Here is a 21,143-nt window from a genome sequence, read left to right as displayed (position 1 = left end):
AATGAGTTTTTAGTACTCAACCATTTTAGTTTGCCATGGACAAAAATCTGCAATTTGGGTCCCAATTTGGGTATATCTTTGTGGGGGTCCCCTCTTTTTGCTTCTGTCTCTTAAAAGTTCCATGCTGTTGATCATTAGTTATCAATTGAAGATTGGTGTTGTTTTGATCACTTACACTATAGAGCCTTACTATTTCTATTAACACATGCTTTTTGTGCTTTCTTATAGAATAATAATAATTTGGATGCTTGTTGTGCAGTTTTGTCTAAGGAGAGCACAAAGTATCTCTACGGTGAAGGAGACATTGGTTTTCCAGATGATTCTGGGATTCCTGGTCTGCGAAATCACATGACATCCCTTAATTTGGATTTGCAATCACAAAATGTGGTTCTCCATGGAAGAGAAGGGAGTAGAATGAATGGAAGTAGGACTTTATCTCATAGCATTAGTGATGGACACCTTCAAACCAGCCAGTCTAACAATGAACTATTTCAGCAGGAACCCCACACAGCTCCAGTACAAGTTCCGCAGGGATTCTTTGGCATATCTAACACTTCTAATCCTGGGCAGCATTTTGGATTTCACTTGGGCAGCAAAGGAACATCTAATTTGGCTCAGCAAACTCCTAGGTTCAATCCTATTATGGTAACTTTAGCCCCAAATATTCAACCTGGACGTAATACTCCTACATCTTTGCACATACATGGCGTACCTCCACCTTCAGTAAACAGTCCACAAGGTAATTCTATCTATATTAGGCCTTACTTCACACCGCCTAGTGGTACAACTCGCCAGACTCATCAAAATCCAGGCTGGACGTCTCAGTTTACTCCCATGCATTCTCAGCAGAACTACCATCCTTCACAAACAAGTCCCTGGACAACTATTCCTACAGCCAGCATCCTGCCACATACCTCATCACAGCAGTCAACGCAGCCAAATCAGCAAGGCCATCAGACCTCCCATGTTTATATGCCCATAAGTTCTCCTACTACTCCACAAGCACCTACAATTCACTCATCTGGTAGCTCTCAGTGTTCTTCCACCCAGAGTCAATACAATATTCAAAATATTTCAACAGGACCTCGAAAAAACCAAATTGAAATCAAACTTGAACCTCCACAAAGAAATAATTCATCAAAACTGCGTTCAACTGGGCCTCGATCATCCTCAAATTCATCTTCCCTAAACAGCCAGACTTTAAGCAGAAGTCAACCCACTGTTTACATAGCTGCCAGTCCACCAAATACTGATGAAATTATCGCACGAAGTCAGCCGAAGGTCTACATTTCAGCCAATGCCTCTACAGGAGATGAACAGCTTGTACGGAATCAGCCCACACTCTTCATATCAACAAATCCAGGAGTTACAGCAACATCTAGGAATATGTCTGGTCAAGTAAGCATGGGACCTGCATTTATTCACCATCAGCCTCCTAAGAGCAGAGCAGCAGGCAGTAATGCCACTGCCACTTCTCCCCGAGTGGTGGTTACACAACCAAACACAAAATATACTTTTAAAATTACTGTTTCACCAAATAAACCCCCTGCAGTTTCACCAGGGGTGGTGTCCCCAACTTTTGAACCTACAAATCTTCTAAACCTTCCTGATCACTTTGCAGATACGGAGGGTATCCAACACCTTCCTGACCCTGTTTTAGCACACGTCGATAGGATTAGTGAGGCACGGAAATTGAGTATGGGATCCGATGATGCTGCCTATACGCAAGGTAATATTTTTATCTACATTATAGAGATTCCAGCCTTGTTGTTTTATGGGAATGGAATTTAAAGCATACAGGTTAACATGGTGCTTGGAGAAACCTAAACTGAATCACTGTGGCAGAACATATGTAACAGATTACTTGCAGAATACCTGAAAACATTGCATTTAGTTAACTGATCTTGAGATATTATATTTTGTTCAGAATTGTGGGATGGTGATATCTTCCCTCTTCAAATTGCTTTAAAAGAGGTTTTTAGATTATTGATTACAAGTAAGGAGAAGAAGATATAAAACTCATCCCCAAGTTCAGTTCTTATATTTAATATTGAGTAAAATAAGCCTCTGAGAATTGGTGTTTAATCATAGTATATGAGTATCTAATGATTATTTTGTAAATAGTGTGTGGCACAAATAATTTGCTGCACTGGCATTGGAATCCCACTTCTGTGTTTTTCTGAATCACTCTCTTTGCACATTATCTTAAAGAAAGCTATAGCTGAGATGATTTAATGGGTCCTTTTGTGTCTGCTAAAGCCCCTTGTGGTGCAGAGTGGTAGGGCAGCAGACATGCAGTCTGAAAGCTCTGCCCGTGAGGCTGGGAGTTCAATCCCAGCAACCGGCTCAAGGTTGACTCAGCCTTCCATCCTTCCGAGGTCGGTAAAATGAGTACCCAGCTAGCTGGGGGGTAAACGGTAATGACTGGGGAAGGCATTGGCAAACCACCCCGTATTGAGTCTGCCATGAAAACGCTGGAGGGCGTCACCCCAAGGGTCAGACATGACCCGGTGCTCGCACAGGGGATACCTTTACCTTTTACCTTTGTGTCTGCTGGACTCTCCATTATCTATCTTCTCAGATCAGGAAACAGAAATGTTCCTATGATACAAGACAGGTTTTTAGTCTGCCTAGCTCAGTATTGTCTATGCAGGCTGGCAACAGCTTTCCAGGGCCTTGAGCAGAAAGGGTCTTTTTTACCAGCAATCAAGAACTATTTGTATGAACCCAGGATTAAAGGGCTTGGCAGGAGGGCATATGATCCAGCAGTGTTGCTGCTGCTAAACAATCTGGATTCATGCCTGGTTGGGATACTTCCCTGAAACCCCATGAAAATTGCCTTTGATTTCATTATTATCCAAATTAGCTCATGATCAAGCTGCATCATTAGTTAAGCAGCAGATATGAGACAATCGACATCAACTGGACCTGAGTAAAGCTCCAACTTTTTTGGCCCCAGTTAAAACAAGATATGTTCTGGCCCCTGCCACTTATCTGTCTCAGCTGGTAATAAGTAAACAAAGAAGGGCATTTACCCTTGCAAGATGCTCTGTCTTACCTTTAGCTGTTGTAGAGGGTCGCTATAAGAACATTTCACTTACACTGAGACAATGTTTTTGTGGGAGTGGCCAAATTGATACAAGAGAGCATATATTGTTCCACTGCCCTGCTTATGAAGACATTCGTAGCAACTTGTTTGAACCACTCCTTAAAAAGTTGCCAGAACATCATGATGTAGATTGAGCAAAGAGGCTGCTAAGTGATGAGTCCCCCCAGGTGACAACTCAGCTGGCTAAGTTTTGTGCCGCTGCCATAAAAATCTGATGCTCTAAAGTAGCATAATTTTAAGTTCTATTTTATGATCTGTTTTAAATTGTATTATTTTAAATGACCATATTCCTTTGGTCTTTTATGTATAACTTGGTCTGAACAACTGTAATAAAGTTTGAACTGCCTTTAATTCCACAAGGGAAGGAAATGTAAGTTTAATCAAATATAAAGGTAAAGGTAAAGGTATCCCCTGTGCAAGCACCGGGTCATGTCTGATCCTTGGGGTGACGCCCTCTAGCGTTTTCATGGCAGACTCAATACAGGGTGGTTTGCCAGTGCCTTCCCCAGTCATTACCGTTTTCCCCCCAGCAAGCTGGATACTCATTTTAGCGACCTCGGAAGGATGGAAGGCTGAGTCAACCTTGAGCCCGTTGCTAGGATTGAACTCCCAGCCTCACGGGCAGAGCTTTCAGACTGCATGTCTGCTGCCTTACCACTCTGCACCACAAGAGGCTCTTAATAAAATATAAATGTTATAAAATAGAAACATGTTCTCTATCACTGAGCTACAGTTCTTCTCCCAAATAGAGTCTGTAAATTGCCAGATTATGGAGCATTTACTGGGGTACTTAGTGTTCAGGCAACAATCCCTTACTTCTGTTGACATGTTGAATTCTGGAAATAAGTGAAAGTGCTGCTTCCAGGTACCTCCAGAATATAGCAAAGCTAGGATAATAAGCCTTCATGTTTCTTCTAAAACTGAAAAATTGCACTGAACTTGTAAACAGTCAAGGAGTAAGACTCTTGCTTATGGGATAAACCATTAGCTTAGGTAAATGATACCGTTGCCTTTAGTGATGATCTAGTGGGTTCATTTGTGGACCCCTGACAATTATTTAATGTACACGACGTGTTCAAAAAAAGGCAGCCTCCTCCAAATGCTGTGTTTATTCCACTGACCATAAGTAAAATATAAAATTCAGGCTACAAATGATTAGGCCAGCCTTTTTCAACCTTTTGATTGTGGGGGAGCCCCTAAATAATTTTTCAGGCTTTGAGGAACCCCGGAAGCAATGTCAGCTGGCCATGCCTCCCAGCCACATCCCCAGGAGTGACATCACTACATATATTAACAGACAGGCTTGAGAAGGTCAGGGTGGGGGAGGAGGCAGGAAGTGGTTTAAGGCAGGAGTAGGTATGCAGGCTGAGCCTCCTCCCAGGCACAAAAACCATGAGAGAACTCACTGATACTTAGGAAAGGGGGGAGCAGGGTTCCCTAGCTTGTGGCTGGGTATATTAAGACAGAAGCCCCTACAGTGCTCCCATGGACCTCCAGGTGTCCATGGACTCCTGGTTGAGAATCCCTGGATTAACTGCTTGGGCTCATATAAGGGACATGCAGAAACTCTGCGACATGGCATGTAAGACAGATGATCAAAGACTTTCTTTCACACAGTACTTTTGGAATTATTCTGTTGGTTAGAAGAAGATAATATAAAGGACTTTAATGAAAGTCTGGCAAAGAATCTGGCATCCTAACAATCTCTGCTTTTATTTAACAAAAGATACTGTTGCTGGCAGTGATGGACATTTCTAAAGAACTTGAATGTTGCACATTGTTTTGTGCCACATGGCTTATATTTTTCGATTTAAAGAATATAGTATATTCTGGTTTTAAAACTGGTTTTAAAACTTCAAACATTGCCTTTAAGACAATTCACTAGAGGGAGTTAGAAAATCATTGTGTATGATTCCCCTACCCAGTAAAACAGGATTGAAATAAGAGGGCAGGAAGAAATTAGGAAGTGAAGGCATTGAGCATCCAGATCTCACGTACTGGCAAAAATTCAGCACTTAGATCATATGCAAAAGAAGTGGAAGCTTGTAAAAATAGAATTTAAAAACAGAGGGCAGTACCAAAAGAGTAGAATGAAAGCCCAGAGTAAGAGATAAGGGGTATATAAAACCTTGTATTAGCTGAATACTTGAGCTCAACTTAAAGGGCAAATGCCAGTTGTAGTTAATGGATTAAACAAATCGTACTGTTCAACTCCACTAAGTGCAGAGCCTGCATCCCGCAGGGGATGCTTTTCCCCAAGCAAAGAGCTGCACACTTACTGGCTGAGTGGAGTAAGTGATGCAGCCCAACATCTTTCAGGGTATCTTCTGTTCAGTAGCAACACCTTTTTAAGAGCCAGTTTGGTGTAGTGGTTAGGAGTGCGGACTTCTAATCTGGCATGCCGGGTTCGATTCTGCGCTCCCCCACATGCATCCAGCTGGGTGACCTTGGGCTCGCCACGGCACTGATAAAATTGTTCTGACCGAGCAGTGATATCAGGGCTCTCTCAGCCTCACCCACCCCACAGGGTGTCTGTTGTGGGGAGAGGAATGTGAAGGCGACTGTAAGCCGCTTTGAGCCTCCTTCGGGTAGGGAAAAGCGGCATATAAGAACCAACTCTTCTTCTTCTTCTTCTTCTTAAAAACTGCCTGTTAAATTCTCATTGCTAAATATACCATGCAAATCTGTGTAGGGAACAATAATGAAATTAACACATATAAAGTAACAAATTGTCCCTGGGTCAATTGTCCATGGGGTCGCGATGGGTCGGACATGACTTCGCAACTAACAACAACAAAGTAACAAATTAAGGGAATAATTTTTCAAATGCTTGTTGTGAACAAACTTATGCTACTATCACACACACAGTACCTTTATTGACATAAAAGCAGGTTAAGAATGAGGGAAACTGAGATAATATAAACATAATGTGCTAATAATTTTTAATTTAAGAACTGTATACAAAAAAATCAGCCATAAGAAAAGAGACATTGACTTCCTTATCACTCAGTAGAAATTGACAAATCAAGCTTTTAAAATGAGATCTTCATTTAGTTATAAGGGGCATGGCATTCCTTCACTGGGCCATAGAGAAAGGGTAATCAAGTATAATGTGTTGAATAGTGTCAGTGACAGTTCACAGAGACATGATCTGATTTCGAAAGGTATTTTAGCAAATTCCATTGTACCATGTTTGATGGGAAAGTATTGAGCCACACGAGCAGAAATGCTCTGCAGTAGGGGGCGGATTCACCAAATTAAAGAAATAAGCCGGCATTACCCCAAGAGTGTGAGGAGAGCAAATCACCAGAACAATTGGATGTTTTAGAATACTTAGAATGGTAAAAAAAAGGCTTTGTTTAATTAAATGCCTAATGGAAGTCTCATCCAGTGATAATATGTAGTCACTAGATTTAAAGCCCATTGTACTTGTAAATACAACGGGCGCTAGAAAGGGTGGATGGGAGAGTGTCTTGCCTGGTAGTACATTTGTAGCAGGGGTATTATAGGTTTTTAGGCAGAAAGGATGGGAGAGGCTTAGGAAAGTATAGAGATAGTAGGGGGGAATGTGCAGTGGTGGTTTGTGAAGAAGGGATTAAGTTGTTTGTTGTGCAGAAAAGGTAGTGCATTTCCATATGACAAAGAGGATGGGTTGGAGGTCCGGTGGGAAGGTGTCCTTCCCCTCCTCCCCCCCAGTGGCGGTGCGGCCTTTTCGCCGGGCCTAGAAGCACACCCGGGGCCAATTTGAGGCCCCGGGTGTGCTTTTGGGCCTTGTGGGAAGGCCTCCTCCCCCCCGGCCGTGGACCGGCCGTCCCACTGGGTGTGCTTCTGGGCCTGGTTGGAAGGCCTCTACCCTCCCCCCCGGTGGCAAAGCGGGCTTCCCGCCAGGCCTAGAAACACACCGCTTTGGGGCCCAGGTGGAAGACCTCTCTCCCCCTCCCCCCCCCGGGTGTGCTTCTGGGACCGGGGGAAAGGCCTTCTCCCCCCGGCCTCAGTGCGGCCTTCCTGCCGGGCCTAGAAGCACACCCGGGTATGCTGCTGGGTCTGGTGGGAAGGCCTCATTCCTCCGTCTCCCCCCCCGGCAGCGGTACAGTCTTCCCACCAGGCCTAGAAGCATACTCGGGGCCTCTTTGAGGCCTCGGGTGTACTTCTGGGCCCAAGGGGAAGGCCTCCATCTGTACTCATGCTGTTGAGCTTGGCTAGAATTCTGGCCTGTCCTGGTGAGGGCCCAGTTGGAAGGCGCAAAGCGCTTTCTGATTGGGCCCTCACCCGATTGGCTAGAACTTTTGTCTGACCTGGTGAGGACCCAATCAGAAGGCGCAAAGCGCCTTCCGATTGGGTCCTCACCTGGATCAGCCCCGACCACTCTCCGCCTACTTAGCCCTTAACCAATTATTTATACTGCTCCTCGAGCGGTTTAAAGATAGCTAATTTGTTTGATTGTAGTCAGGATGGCAGAGAATAATTTAAACTTATATCCCTCAGTAAAAAAGCCAGTAGACTGTCTGAATGAGCCCTGAAATGCAATTTTAACCAGTATTTAAAGGTGGAAAGCTAGGTCTTGGCTTCTAGAAGGTTATGGACTATTTCAAGACATAGGGAAAAATAAAAAACATAGTTTGGAGTTCCAGGACCTGCCGGAAAAATGTGGTTTGTAGCCTTTCCAAACTATTATTGAAGACCAAGATCCACAGAGGGATACTATAACAAGTCTTGGGAAGAACCTTAGAATCAAAAACATAGCAGGCTGCTGGAGTAAACTGATTACGTTTAAGGAAAAAGAATTTTTTTTAAGAGGGTAGTAGAACATTCAGTTTGGGAGATTATCATATCTTTGTGCTTGGTCTAATAGAGCATAAAGAAGAAGATAATTCCCAAATATTTGAACCATTTAACCTTTTCAATTTGATGGCCACCAATACATTTCTGTGCAAAAACCATCATAGAATCATAGAATCAGTTGGAAGGGGCCATACAGGCTATCTAGTCCAACCCCCTGCTGAACGCAGGATCAGCCCTAAGCATCCTGAAGCATCCAAGAAAAGTGTGTATCCAACCTTTGCTTGAAGACTGCCAGTGAGGGGGAGCTCACCACCTCCTTAGGCAGCCTATTCCACTGCTGAACTACTCTGACTGTGAAAATATTTTTCCTGATATCTAGTCTATATCGTTGTACTTGTAGTTTAAACCCATTATTGCGTGTCTTTTCCTCTGCAGCCAATGGGAACAGCATCCTGCTGTTCTCCATAACTGAGAGGTTGTTAAGTAGACAATATTTGTAGAAAGTGTTCGGATATATATTCAAACCAATTCTGATATTAAAAAGCAAGATGGTGTTGTCAGCATATAGAAGAGGAATTGGTAAATTGTCCAATGTGTGTGTGTGGAGGGGGGTCCATTTGAGGGTTTCTGGAAGATCTGCTTGGGATTGGGGGAGGGCTGGTGGGGGCTGCCAACCTCCCTCCCCCCCCCCAGGCCTGCAGTCCCAAGCCCTTCCCCCTCCCTTTTAGTTCCCACTCACTGCCTGGCTTACTGCAGGCTGGCACTTCCATGTGGAAGAGGTTGAAGAGGAATGTGGCCAGGGCAGAATAGCTGTTCATTGGACGGACAGCCAGTCAGGTAGGCGATGAGTCCCAACTTCTCCCACCACCCCAGTCAAGCCTTATTTATGTTACAGTTTAAGGATTCATAAGATCGTTTTTTGTAACATATGGGATATTTAGACCAGTGTTTTTCAAACTTTCAACCACGGAGGACCCCCTGAAGTATTCTTCAGGATTTGAGGGGCCCCCCTGGAAGTGATGTTAGCTGGCCACACCCCCAGAAGTCATGTGCCTCCAGAAGTGATATCACCGAGACACTCCCATTGGGTGTGACATCAACAGGCCACTCCCATATCACGGGAAGTGGTGTTACCAGGCCTCTTTTTGTGTCTTCAGAGTTGATATATCTATTAGACCCACCCCACTCCCACCTACATTTGACTTTCACACATTGTGAGAGATGCTACCCGGAGGGGGTGGGGCTGGCCAAATCCCAGGGAATATCAGGAAGCCCTCCAGCAGGGCCAGAACTCTAGAAGCCCTTTCCCATTGGCTGGTTTCTGGCACAGGGATTTTGAGGACTTTTAATTAACATGGCCTTCCCTGTGCGGTGCAAGGGTTCTTGATGGCCTTCAAGCTTTGGCTGCTGTGTAACACAGATTAGTGGAATGGATGGGCCATTGGCCTGAACCAATATGGCACCTTTTTTGTTCTTATGACTGAGGTAGTGACGGTCTTATTCTTGTTGCTTGGGGGGCCACAGTGGAAGGGCTTCTGGAGTTCTGGTATGGTATGATGACCTTGGAATGAGAGTTGGAGAGGTATATGATCACTTTCAGTATGTGATTCAATTATCAGAGAGTAAACTGATATAAAAAAATTAAAAGAGCATAGACTGCAATCAAGGACACTCATTTGGTCCAGGAAATTGAGAACATTTAAAACAATTATATGCCAGCCAATATTCAATCAGTTTGAGTCCCACCCGATTTAGTATAACAGTAGAAACGCAATAAACAGCTGAGAGATGGAGAGCGATCAGCTCCTGTCTATCCACTGTTTTTTAATGTACTGGTAATTTATGAATATATCCAGGATTATTTTTTTCCCCTGGGAAGCCAAAATATACCCCAAAATACTGATTAGGGTTTTTTCCGTCATATTATTGGCTCAGGTAGATCTAAATGCATATTGCAAGTGAGGATTAGTAATAACTGGCAAGGAAACGTTTCTGCAATTATCAGTCATCTCATTAGGGGGGCTTTCATTAAGGAGTCTAAAACCTCTTTAAACATAGCATGGAAACTACAGCTCTAAAGCAGTGGTCCCCAACCACCAGGCTCCCTCTGCCCGCCCCCCCCCCCCCCTGCAGCAAGAAACTCCCCAGTCCGTGAGCAAAGCGGCCGATTAGCTTGTGGCCTGGCAAGTTTCTTTCTGTGGAAGGGGAGGAGAGGGAAGCGCGGCCGTCGGCACGCCAGCGGTGCAAAAGTGCATGTGCAGGCCCGCAAATGCGCGTGCACAGCAATTTCACGCATGCATGCATGCATGGACCTGCAGCACGTGCGTGTTTGCGGCCCCACCAGGAGCGCAAACGCGCATGCGCAGCAGGTCCGCACGTGCGTGAAACTGCCGCGTGTGTGCGTTTGCAGCCCCACCGGCGCATGCATGGGGCCCGGATCACCATCCCCACCACCGGTCTGCAACTCAAAAAAGGTTGCGGACCGCTACTCTAAAGGACATGATACAATTTTTCAATGTGATGTTTGTAATCTGCTGTTGGGAAGCTAAATATTTATATAATTTTTCTGGAGTGTGCCCAGATTATGGGATTTCAGATTCTGCTGCCATGAAAATGTGCTCATGTACATAACACCCAAATCCATATAGCAGAGTTCCAGTTATTTTAAACCTATTTCCAGACCAGCTGCATTCCACTGGCAAGGATGGGGGAGTGGCTGGCAAGCAGCTATTCCAGCTGCTGAGTCTTGGATTAATAAGAATGCAGATGACTGTAACCTAGGGTTGAGAACAATATAGCATTGTATCAATAATCATTAAATGGACTTTGAAATCTTTTCCGACAGATATCTTTTAGGTCTTTTAGAACAGAATGCTTTCTTACTCCTGTAAGAGTAAAACCTTGAAATTAAAGTTGAGGGGGAGAAATTTTATCAAGAATTTGAATGATTCTCTTGTTGAGGACGGATGCTGTCGTGTGCCACTAAGAATTCACAGATCTAACTGTACTCTTGTGCTTTCTTGTTTATGCAGTAGTCTGTATTGTGTATATAGCAACCTTCAGATCTTTGGCTTTTTAGTACAAGTTACAGTTTGATAATTTTGCCTGAGTTTACTTGCTAGACCACACTAAATCATGTCATATGAAGCAATGGTAATCGCTACTAGTCAACTAGTTCACTGCTATGGCATCACTGGAAAATATACCAAACACTACAGTTATTTGTATAGTAGTTACATATAGTAACCAAGTTGCATACATATAATTGAATGTTCAACATAAATGTTTATGTCCAAGCTTAAAAGTGCTGGTGCATTCCAGTTATAATTATATTATCCATTTTGAGACTGCAGGCATTCAGTAAAACACCTTGTTTGATCTAGTTTAAGAAAACAAAAGCCAGTGAACTGAAAAAATAATTTTGGAGTTTTAAAATTAGTGTTCTCTTTGTCATCCTTTTGCATTTTTATTTATTTATTTTATTATATTTATATACCGCCCTCCCCTGAGGCTCAGGGCAACTTTTTAGAAGTTGCAGTTTAAGCTGCCTAGATATGGGGTGCTGGTTTGAAGGTGTTTGCTAAAAGCATAAATTCAGAAGCCTTTCTGTCAAGCATTTGGGGGCTAGCACATAAATGTATATTGTCCTTGGAGTTACATGTAGTTCATTATAAAGTTGTGTTTTTGGTTGAAGCCAAAATTAGTTCTTTAAACAGTGTGTTTTTGTTTTACATCAAAGACAATCTAAGATGAGTTCAAGAATTGTTTCATAACTTAGTAACCATTTTACCACAAAAATGACACAAGGAAAACTTTCTATCTAGGTTAAGCTAAAAGCTTGCAAGTCTCCCACCTTCCCTTAAGTGTCACAAACATCATGACTACTGAACAGGAAAGATATATAATACTGAAAATTGTTTCTCTATTGGAATTTCAGAAGCCATCTTGAAAGATGAAGCAATGCAGATGGCTTAGGGGCAAGAGTGGTTGTGGGTAGAAGATGCAGAGTACTGAGAAAATGATGCAGAGAACAGGAGATGTAGGGAAGCAAATCTCAGTCAGAAACTTGGCATTAGATAATCTGTGTGCTGCTTGATCAGGAAGAGGCAAAATAGTACAGGAGATGAGTAAAGACAGTGACTCAGGAGGTAAATTAAAGTAGTCAATGTGCTAAATTTCTCCTGGCACTTAAATTTTGGGCTATAGCAGGGTTTTGTTCAGCTTTTATCAAACTCTTGTCTTCACAATTTATAATGTGGATATAGTTGTCATAAGTTATCATAAATGTGTTTCCAAGCAACTATGAGAGATACTTAATCTCTTTGTGGGTCAAATTGTCATATTGGACCAATTGACACATCTTCTAATGGAATTGTTTGTCCCAGGGGGGCACTGTACTATATCAGATGTTGCTAAAGTGGTATCTTAATGTTCTTCAGCTTTACTAGTACACCAGAAGGCTAGGATGGAACGACTTCAACGAGAACTTGAGATCCAAAAGAAAAAGCTGGATAAACTAAAAACAGAAGTAAATGAAATGGAGAATAATCTAACACGAAGGCGCCTGAAAAGATCAAATTCTGCTTCCCAAATTCCTTCAGTAAGTCCTAAACTCTGGAGGGTGTAAAAACTCATCATAAGTCTAAAGACAAAATATTTGGGTTTTATTTCAATGTTAGAATTCAATTCTTAGAATCTGAAGGAAAGTATAATACGCTTTGCTTCCCACAAATTAAATGGGTGCTTGCCATGCTTAAATGTGTATTCATTCTTGTAGACTCTGTATTGAAGTTATCAAAGACAAGAGCCATCCCTGGCACTGCCATAAGTTTTGGTCTTTCTTTGTCTGTTTCTAAGTATGGCACCTAGGATTCTCTATTTTGAAAGCAAATAACACTTTGGAACGAGTTTGTGTTGACTCCAACGTTTTGTGAATGGAGTAAGTTTATTAAACGGTTCTTACTGACTTCCTTCCCCCAAAAGCTCCATCATTGCCTGAAAAGTCACTACTGTGGGTCAAGGGACCCTCCAGTATAACGTGTCATGTAGCATTGGGGGAGCTGCCATAAAAAGAGAGCATCGTAAAAAAAAAAAGCACTGCCCTTTTCTTTAGTTCATGTTGGAGCAAATTTCACAAACTCACTTTCCACCTTCACAAGAATGAAGGAGGGCAATTTCTTCCAAGTGCCCTTTCTTACTGCAGCCTTCCTTGCACTAGTACTGTCCTGAAGGGTCGCCTGAACCTCATTTGGAGTGCAAGGGGACAAGAGAATCCGGTAAAAATTGCTTCTATGAACTTGCTGGACTCATGCAATTGTTGGACCTAGGTATTTCAAGGTCTGACAAGTGACTGAGGAAGAAGGAAACGTTATATCTTCTTCTTGGCCAGGTATAAAAAGTGGGATTTGAAAACAAACATTCAGAATTCTTAAGTAAACAAGCTTAGCAGTGACCTGAAAGCATTAGAAACATAATTATCATAACTGTCACCATTTTTATCCTAAAAATAAGTTTGTACCCAACACGTGAAATTGTAATCTCATTGTTCTGTTTTTCAGCTTGAAGAAATGCAACAGTTAAGAAGTTGTAACAGACAGCTTCAAATAGACATAGATTGCCTAACCAAAGAGATTGATCTTTTCCAAGCAAGAGGTACTGTCAGTATAAATAATTATCTCTGCCCTTTCATCAGATCACCTTGGAGGGCTGGAGATCTTCAGTGCACTTACAGAAGTAATGAACACATTCTTTGATGGCTAATTATTTTATTTTGTTATGAAAATTCTTAATAAAATGAAAACAGAAATGCCCAAAACTTTCTCTCTGTTTTGAGGAGTTTAAAGTTTTCCTGTTGGCTGAAAGTTCTTTGTTCATGAACAGTCAGGTCTGTGTTTCTGCAAGTAAGAAAGAAATCAAATTACAATATTAACCAAAAACACTAGTTCCATTTCATCAGCTCTAGTGCACTGTGGAGGGAATACATTTTATGATGATGATGATGATGATGATTATTTAATTTTTAGACCGCCCTTCTCCCAATAGGTCTCAGGGCGGTTTACAACATAAATAGTTAAAACACAATAAAATCCCCATAAAAACCCCAATTAAAAGTTACATATAATCAAACAGCATGGCCTATTGTGAAGCTTTTTGGTGGAAACACAGTGATGATGCTACATACAGAAAATCTTGAGAGTGTTTCTCACCTCTCACTAGATAAAACTTATTTTGGAAAAAAATAAAAAGCATATGTTTCCTATTTAAATTACATAGGTGTTTATTCTAAGGCTTTTACCTGCTGTGCCTGTATTCTGTATCTCTTGTGGTGCTTCTGAGCTTTCTATGTTTTTCTTAAAAACTACACTACACTACTTTACAAGAACACAGATATCTTTCAGTTGATTCAACTTTTATCTGTATTAAGATTAGGTGATGCAAAAAATGCTTTATCCTGACATCCCAACTGAAATTTAGTGTCAAGCCTAAAGGTTGTTGCCACCTGACATATTTCTCTTTCTATTTAATACTTTTCCTCCTTGTATTTTATAATAGAAAATATTATTTTGGAGCTGAGTTCATGAAATGGCTGTACAAAATGGTTAATTTTCACTAGGTAAACCTCTGGTCTCTTTATTGTCCCTTTTTCTGTCATACAAATTACAAGAGTTGTTTTTGTGGACATCTGGCCACTAGCATTGTAATATGTATTTCCCAGTGCTTCCATTGTATCTCCCCTTTTGTACAAACTTTTTATTTAATTAATACAATAAATTTCTTTCTTTTTCTTCTCTCCAGGACCACATTTTAATCCCAGTGCCATTCATAATTTTTATGACAATATTGGATTTCTAGGTCCTGTGCCACCAAAGCCCAAAGGTATGATATATACAGATAGTTAACACATATTGCCATTTTTTTCCAGTATCACATGTGAGCTGTAGTCAGTTAGGATATATGTAACAAAACTGCAATATATATACTTGATTGTGATATATATACATACTCTCCCATATGTGTGTGTTGCATCGTTTCCACTTGATGAATCATAGTAGTTCTCATTTATAGAATAGGGAGATTGTTAACTGAAGAATTGTTCAGTCTGAAACAAAAAGAAGAGTTCATAGACTTTTTACAATTGAAGTTCCTGAAGGAGATCAGGGGAATGCTGTGGATATACTTTATCTCAATTTCAGTAAAGATTTTGATAAGGTTCCACATTATATTCTTGTTGACCTGTTAGTAAAATGTGGTATGGATCCTAGGTGGATCAATAAGTGCTTGATAGATCACATCCAAAGAGTGCTTGTTAATAGTTCGTCATCATCTTGGAGAGGAGTGATGAGTGGAGGGCCTTAGGGATCTGTCCTGGGCCCTGTGTTGTTCAACATATATATAAATTATTTGGATACAGGAATAGAGGGGGTGCTGCTTAAATTTGCAGATGACACTAAACTGGGAGGGGTAGCAAACGCAGCAGAAGACAGAATCATGATATAGGATGACCTTGACAGGCTGGAAAACTGGGCTAAAAGGAATTTCAACAGTGATAAATGTAAAGTTCTGCATTAATGTAGGAAAAATCAAATCCATGATTATAGGATGGGGGATACCCATCTTGGCTGTTGTATGTATGAAAAGGATCTAGGGGTCTTTGCTCTGGTTAGACCTCACTTAGAATACTGTGTTCAATTTTGGGCACCACAATTGAAGAAGGATGTAGATAAACTGGAGTGCATCCCGAGGGGGGCAACAAAAATGGTGAGGGGTTTGGAGACCAAGACATAAGAGGAAAGGTTGAGAGAGCTTGGTCTGTTTAGCCTGGAAAGAAGACAACTAAGAGTTGATATGATAACCATCTTAAAGTGCTTGAAAGGCTGTCAGATAGAGGAAGGAACAGGGTTGTTTTCTATTGCCCCAGTGGGTAGGACCAGAACACATGTGATGCAATTAATTCAAAAGAATTATCAGCTAAACATCTGGAAGAAGTTCCTGTCAGAGCGGTTCCTCAGTGGAACAGGATTCCTTGGGAAGTGATGGGTTATCCTTCCTTGGAAGTTTTAAGCAGAGGCTAGATAGCCACTTCACAGAAATGTTGATTCTGTGAATTTAAGCAGGTTGTAAGTGACTGGGCAGAAGGGATTGTGTCCATACATGGCTCTTGCAGCTCTTTCTTGCATGCCCAGGGAAATGCCAGTCATCTCATTGGGTTCAGAAGGCAAAGTTCCTCCAAACCAAACTGACCAGGGATTCTGGGTTTTTTTTGGGGGGAGGGGCATCTTTTGGCCATGGAATTGGGGTCACTGTGGGTGGGCAGATAGTTGCCATTCTGCAGGAAGTTGAACTAGATTACCCTGGAGGTACCTTCCAACTCTATTATTATTTCCCTGAACTGAAAAATTCTATTATTGTTTCCCTGCCATCTTGGTTATTGTTATTGTTGAGGGGACATATTGTGTTTTTATTATGTCATATTGTATTTTATTCTTTCACAGTAAACCCCAATTATCCAGACTGGTTTTGGGAGTTGTGGGGATAAATCAAAATATAAATAAAAATAAATAAAAATAAATAAATAAATAAATAAATGTATCTACTTTAAATGCAGAGCAGTGGGGGAAAGGAATGTAATCAAGCAGTTCCAGCAAATGTAATCCATTTTTGCTACTCTTCCTAGAGAGATGGCATAAACAAAATCTACATAATAAATAATAATAAAAGCTTCACAGGATGTCTGCTTTTTCTGCAGTTCTCATTTAATAACAGTTTCTTCTCTTTCACTTCAGCAGATCAAAGGTCCATTGTCAAAACACCAAAGGCTATACCTGACACCGAGGAAGATGAGGGAGCTCAGTGGAATTGTACTGCTTGTACTTTTTTAAATCACCCAGCCTTAAACCGTTGTGAACAGTGTGAAATGCCCAGGCATTTCTGAGCCAGAGAGGCTCACGTCTTCTGTAAATCCAACCTTTGACTATTGTGTCATTTCCTTGGGATAAATAATCATTTATGCATAGGGTTCTGTAAAATTGAGCGTGTGAGAAGATGGTTTATTACTAATGTTAAATGTCATGCTACAGAGATTAATACCTCAGTGTTGTGCTGCAGGCAGCTGAAATTCATCAGCTGGAAGGTAATCTCCGGAAAGACTTGGTTGCCAGCTGCCTGAATCATGTACAGTATTACCAAAACCCCAGTAAGAGAAACTCACCATGTTCAATGCTCGGGTGTTCCCCAACCACCTTTCTCCGCACGTCACTACTGAATTTTGACAGGGGAAGGGAATTAGATGAATAGCCTTTTTGTTGTTTGTAAAGCTTTCAGTGTAACACTACATTCACCGAGGAAATGGAAATGTACATGTTGAAAGTGTGTTAAACTGTTTGCTGCCGCATAGGGCCTATGGATTGTGGAAGAATTCCACAAGTCAGTGGTACTCTTCGCCTTGTCTTCTCAGAAAATGGCTCTGCTCTGTGAAGACTCCAATCATTACAATCGTGTCTGAGGATTAAAACTGCATGCGTTGTCTGTACAGTGCACCCAGTGAAATACCCCCAAAGCTTTTCCTACTGTACATAGCTCTAGAGCCTGCTTTAAATTACTTCCTTTTCTTCGCCTTTTATTATTTCTTGTACTTCTCAATGTATAGCGTAATAGTCTTTGTTAACTTTCTTTTTCCCTTTAAATGATTACAAGTGATCATGACCCTTTTTTTGTTGAAGCTTTTGATCTGAGAGAAGCAGTGCCTTAAAATTAAGAGCATTCATGATAAATGATGCCTAAACAATCTTTTCATTGCCTCCTGGTCTGTATGTTGCTCTCGTGTAATTGCTGATGATCTGTGAAGACCTGCAGATGCAGCATGGTGAAAATGCAGGGAAAGTTGAAGAGTTTGTGCATATAGTTCACTCTGTACACTGTTTTACGGTGGGTGACATAATGTCAGGTTTTGTCTGGCACAAGGGAATCAAAGTCAAACTTTGCTCAACCCACCCAAGAGCAGCAGCTGAATAAGCTTGGCTTCATCTTGCAGACTCTTCATGAGGGTTTTTGGGAGGAAGTACATGCAGTATACAAAGTGGCAGCATTAAAATAAAATATTGATGCTGCGAATATCTGGGCAGCCAGCTTCCTAACCTGACTTTCTGGAGAATAGCAATAATTAAAACAATCTGAAATACAGATTAAGACAGAAAAATCAAGCAGACTTGAACACTGAAGCAATACCAAGCATCTCTTTGTTTTCACAATCCTTTGTTCTTTGAAGGAAAGCATTCAGGTGATCAGGAACACACACAGCTGAAATAAAGGACATAGTTTTATATTTTTATATGCTCTCTTGCCTACTACAAAAATGATGTCGTGTATTTTAGAATGAGGCAGGAGGGAACACTTAAATGTAGCAAGAGACAAAGTAGACTGTCACCCACTGTAAATAGTCGCCAGTGGACATCTTAATAGGAATTCTACAAGTGATCCAAGTGAATATGCAAAGGCCTTCGTTTTAAAGGCTTTGTGTGTTTTTTAATGTGGGGAATAAACGTGAATCCTCAATAATTAGTAGATCCAAAGCATAATGCATTCAGTGCATTTTGTTTTTTAAAAAGAGGCCTTTTCAGCTTCATCTGCAGTTCTATGTGAAGATTGACAAATCAATTTTTACCTGTTGTATTAATAAAACCTAATTTGGATATCTTGAGTTGATGGTTTTGTGATTTAGCTGGGTAATCTGTCTTTGTAACAGATAAGTTATTTATAAAAATTAAAAAAATATATTGTAATACTTTGGTTTGTGGTGTGTGTTTTTCAACTTTGTCACACAGCTATATACAGTGGCTCAAATCACAGTTGAACGTATACTAGCTGACCTTGTCGTTTTGCATTTCTGATAGTGTGAAAGCAATAAACTCTTTTAGGGATAGCATAGTGTACTCAGAAGCAGCATAGGGCATGTGATGAGCCCTCACGTCCCCAGTTTCTCTACATCATTAGTTAAAAGTGCCATTCATTCTGAAATGGGATTGGTTTCAGCTTGCAGGTTCCACTCATTTTAGTTTGAAGAGTAATCATATTTTGGAGGTAAAGCCTGAACACAATAGTTTTGGCAGTTTAATTTTTTGAACCAGGAATCACATTTGCTTTAAAGTAGCTAGCGATACAGTTCGCTATGGCTAGAGTATAGTAGCTAGATGAGTTTCAGTGTGTTCATAGGAGTGAGACATTTCTTCTTATGCTGACAATGAAAATAACCTTTTCTTGTCTATGCAGTCATGTTAGGAATCAGTGTGCATATAACTGTAGGGGAGATGACTTGCAAGAGTTCACTGAGTAATACTGCTGAGATACCTATTCAGCTGGGCCACATGAAGTAGAGGGAAAGCTGGAAATGAAGTTTGAAGAAGAGTTGGTTTTTATACGCTGCTTTCTAAGACCTGAGAGCCAGCTTGGTGTAGTGGTTAGGAGTGTGGACTTCTAATCTGCAATGCCGGGTTTGATTCTGAACTCCCCCACATGCAGCCAGCTGGGTGACCTTGGGCTCGCCACGGCACTGATAAAACTGTTCTAACTGAGCAGTGATATCAGGGCTCTTTCAGCCTCACCTCCCTCACAAGGTGTCTGTTGTGAGGAGAGGAAGGGGAAGGCAACTGTAAGCTGCTTTGAGACTCCTTCGGGTAGAGAAAAGTAGCACATAAGAACCAACTCTTCTTCTACCTGAAGGAGTCTCAAAACAGCTTACAACTGCCTTCCTTTCCTCTCCCCACCACGGACACCCTGTGAGGAAGGTGGGGCTGAGAAAGCTCTGACAGAATTGTTTGGTGAGAACAGCTCTAAGAGAACTATGACTAGCCCAGGGTCACCCAGCTGGCTGCATGTGGAGGAGCAGGGAATCAAACCTGGCTCTCTGGATTAGAGGCTTCTGCTCTTAACCATTACACTAAGCTGGCTCTCTGGTAATAACTAGAAGCTACTGACTCCGCTGCAGAGAACAGCAGGTAGATATGGCTCGCTGCAGTGAAGGGAACTTGGACAAAGTTTGAGCTCAGTAGCCACTGGATTCTAACTTTGTTCTGATGCTTCAGACCAACACAGCTACACACCTGAATCTATACTTGTCAGCTGTGTGCTTGCTGTTCCAGCCTCCATTCTTCCTTGATATATTATCTCCCTTCTGTTTGCCTTACAAAGAGTTTTGCTCAGATAGGCATTGTTCCTCCAGCGGCATTCCTGAGAAATCTAGTTTCTTTTAGATGCTTCCTACTTTATTGCTTATGGATCTATTGCTTCTTTCTCTGTGACTGGAGGATTTATACGTTTGTGTTGCCAAGGTAATTGAGCACTTATCTATGGGAACTGCTACATTGGAGACTGCAGGCATTAATTACTGTCTTCCTGATCCCTCCTTAAACTGGGGAGAGGTTTTGGACTTTGCCTCACAGAATGCTTCCATGAGGAAGAGGATATTAGTGTATTCCCAGGTCAGCTAATGTGAGCATTGGTGCCAATGAAGTGATTAGTGGAAGGTGACAGCATTGCTAGTAGCTCTGTGGAAAGCTGACTTTGGCCAATGCTATTTTAGCTTTCTGCTGTGCTGCTATTGTATAGACCAGGGGTGGTCAAACTGCGGCCCTCCAGATGTCCATGGACTACAATAGCCTTTGATCTCTCTACCAGCAACACTTTGAATTCTAGGGGATTCATTGGCTGTTTTGACAAAGGATTATCATTGGCTGTATCTGGTTGTGACACAGATATAACAGAACTGATTTTTGCTATATATTCCCTGTCATGTAAGAAGACCATAGTCTGATAAAGAGTGCTTGCACTCGAAAGCTCACGCCTTGATTAAAACTTTGTTGGTCTTAAAGGTGCTACTGGACTCTGATGTTATTGTACTAAAGAAAACAGTAAGTAGATATATATGCATAATGAATGTCCATGTAAATATTTATATGTATATTTGGTTCATCATCTTAGCTTCTGTGCAGTCCCGTTTGGAATTGTGCGTGTAGAGGCCAACCCCAGAGAGGAGTTCTTCAGCTTTCTAGATATATCCAAGGTGATGGAGCACTTCTTCCCCTCCTATCTGGAACAGGCATTTCCTGCCCAAATTGGCACATGATAGGAGAGGGTACTTCTCCCACAGTTTTCTCTTTGCCTCCATGAGGAGGGGTTCTTTCATCAGCATTCAATATGAGTTTTTCTTCAAATTTCTTCAATCATCTTTGAAGTTCTTAAGGGGAAGACACTTGTTTTC

At 41.5% G+C, this 21,143-nt stretch overlaps 1 protein-coding gene across 4 annotated transcripts in view; it reads left to right on the top strand.

Annotated features, from left to right (window-relative positions):
• TAB2 (TGF-beta activated kinase 1 (MAP3K7) binding protein 2) overlaps positions 1-18,672 on the top strand; it is a 57,571-nt gene extending 38,899 nt beyond the window's left edge. For 3 of the 4 annotated variants that reach the window (XM_077350261.1, XM_077350270.1, XM_077350277.1), the window contains 5 exons: positions 229-1,729; positions 12,331-12,491; positions 13,450-13,543; positions 14,687-14,767; positions 16,675-18,672. In XM_077350261.1, coding sequence (XP_077206376.1) covers positions 229-1,729; positions 12,331-12,491; positions 13,450-13,543; positions 14,687-14,767; positions 16,675-16,823 — 1,986 coding nt within the window. In that variant the 3' untranslated portion in view covers positions 16,824-18,672. The remainder of the gene's footprint in view (positions 1-228; positions 1,730-12,330; positions 12,492-13,449; positions 13,544-14,686; positions 14,768-16,674) is intronic. The other variant, XM_077350285.1, reaches the window with a different exon arrangement.
• The last annotated feature ends 2,471 nt before the right edge of the window (positions 18,673-21,143 follow it).

Source organism: Paroedura picta, chromosome 1 (assembly GCF_049243985.1).
Source record: "Paroedura picta isolate Pp20150507F chromosome 1, Ppicta_v3.0, whole genome shotgun sequence".
NCBI lineage: Eukaryota > Metazoa > Chordata > Lepidosauria > Squamata > Gekkonidae > Paroedura > Paroedura picta.
This window is presented reverse-complemented; position numbering and strand designations above follow the sequence as displayed.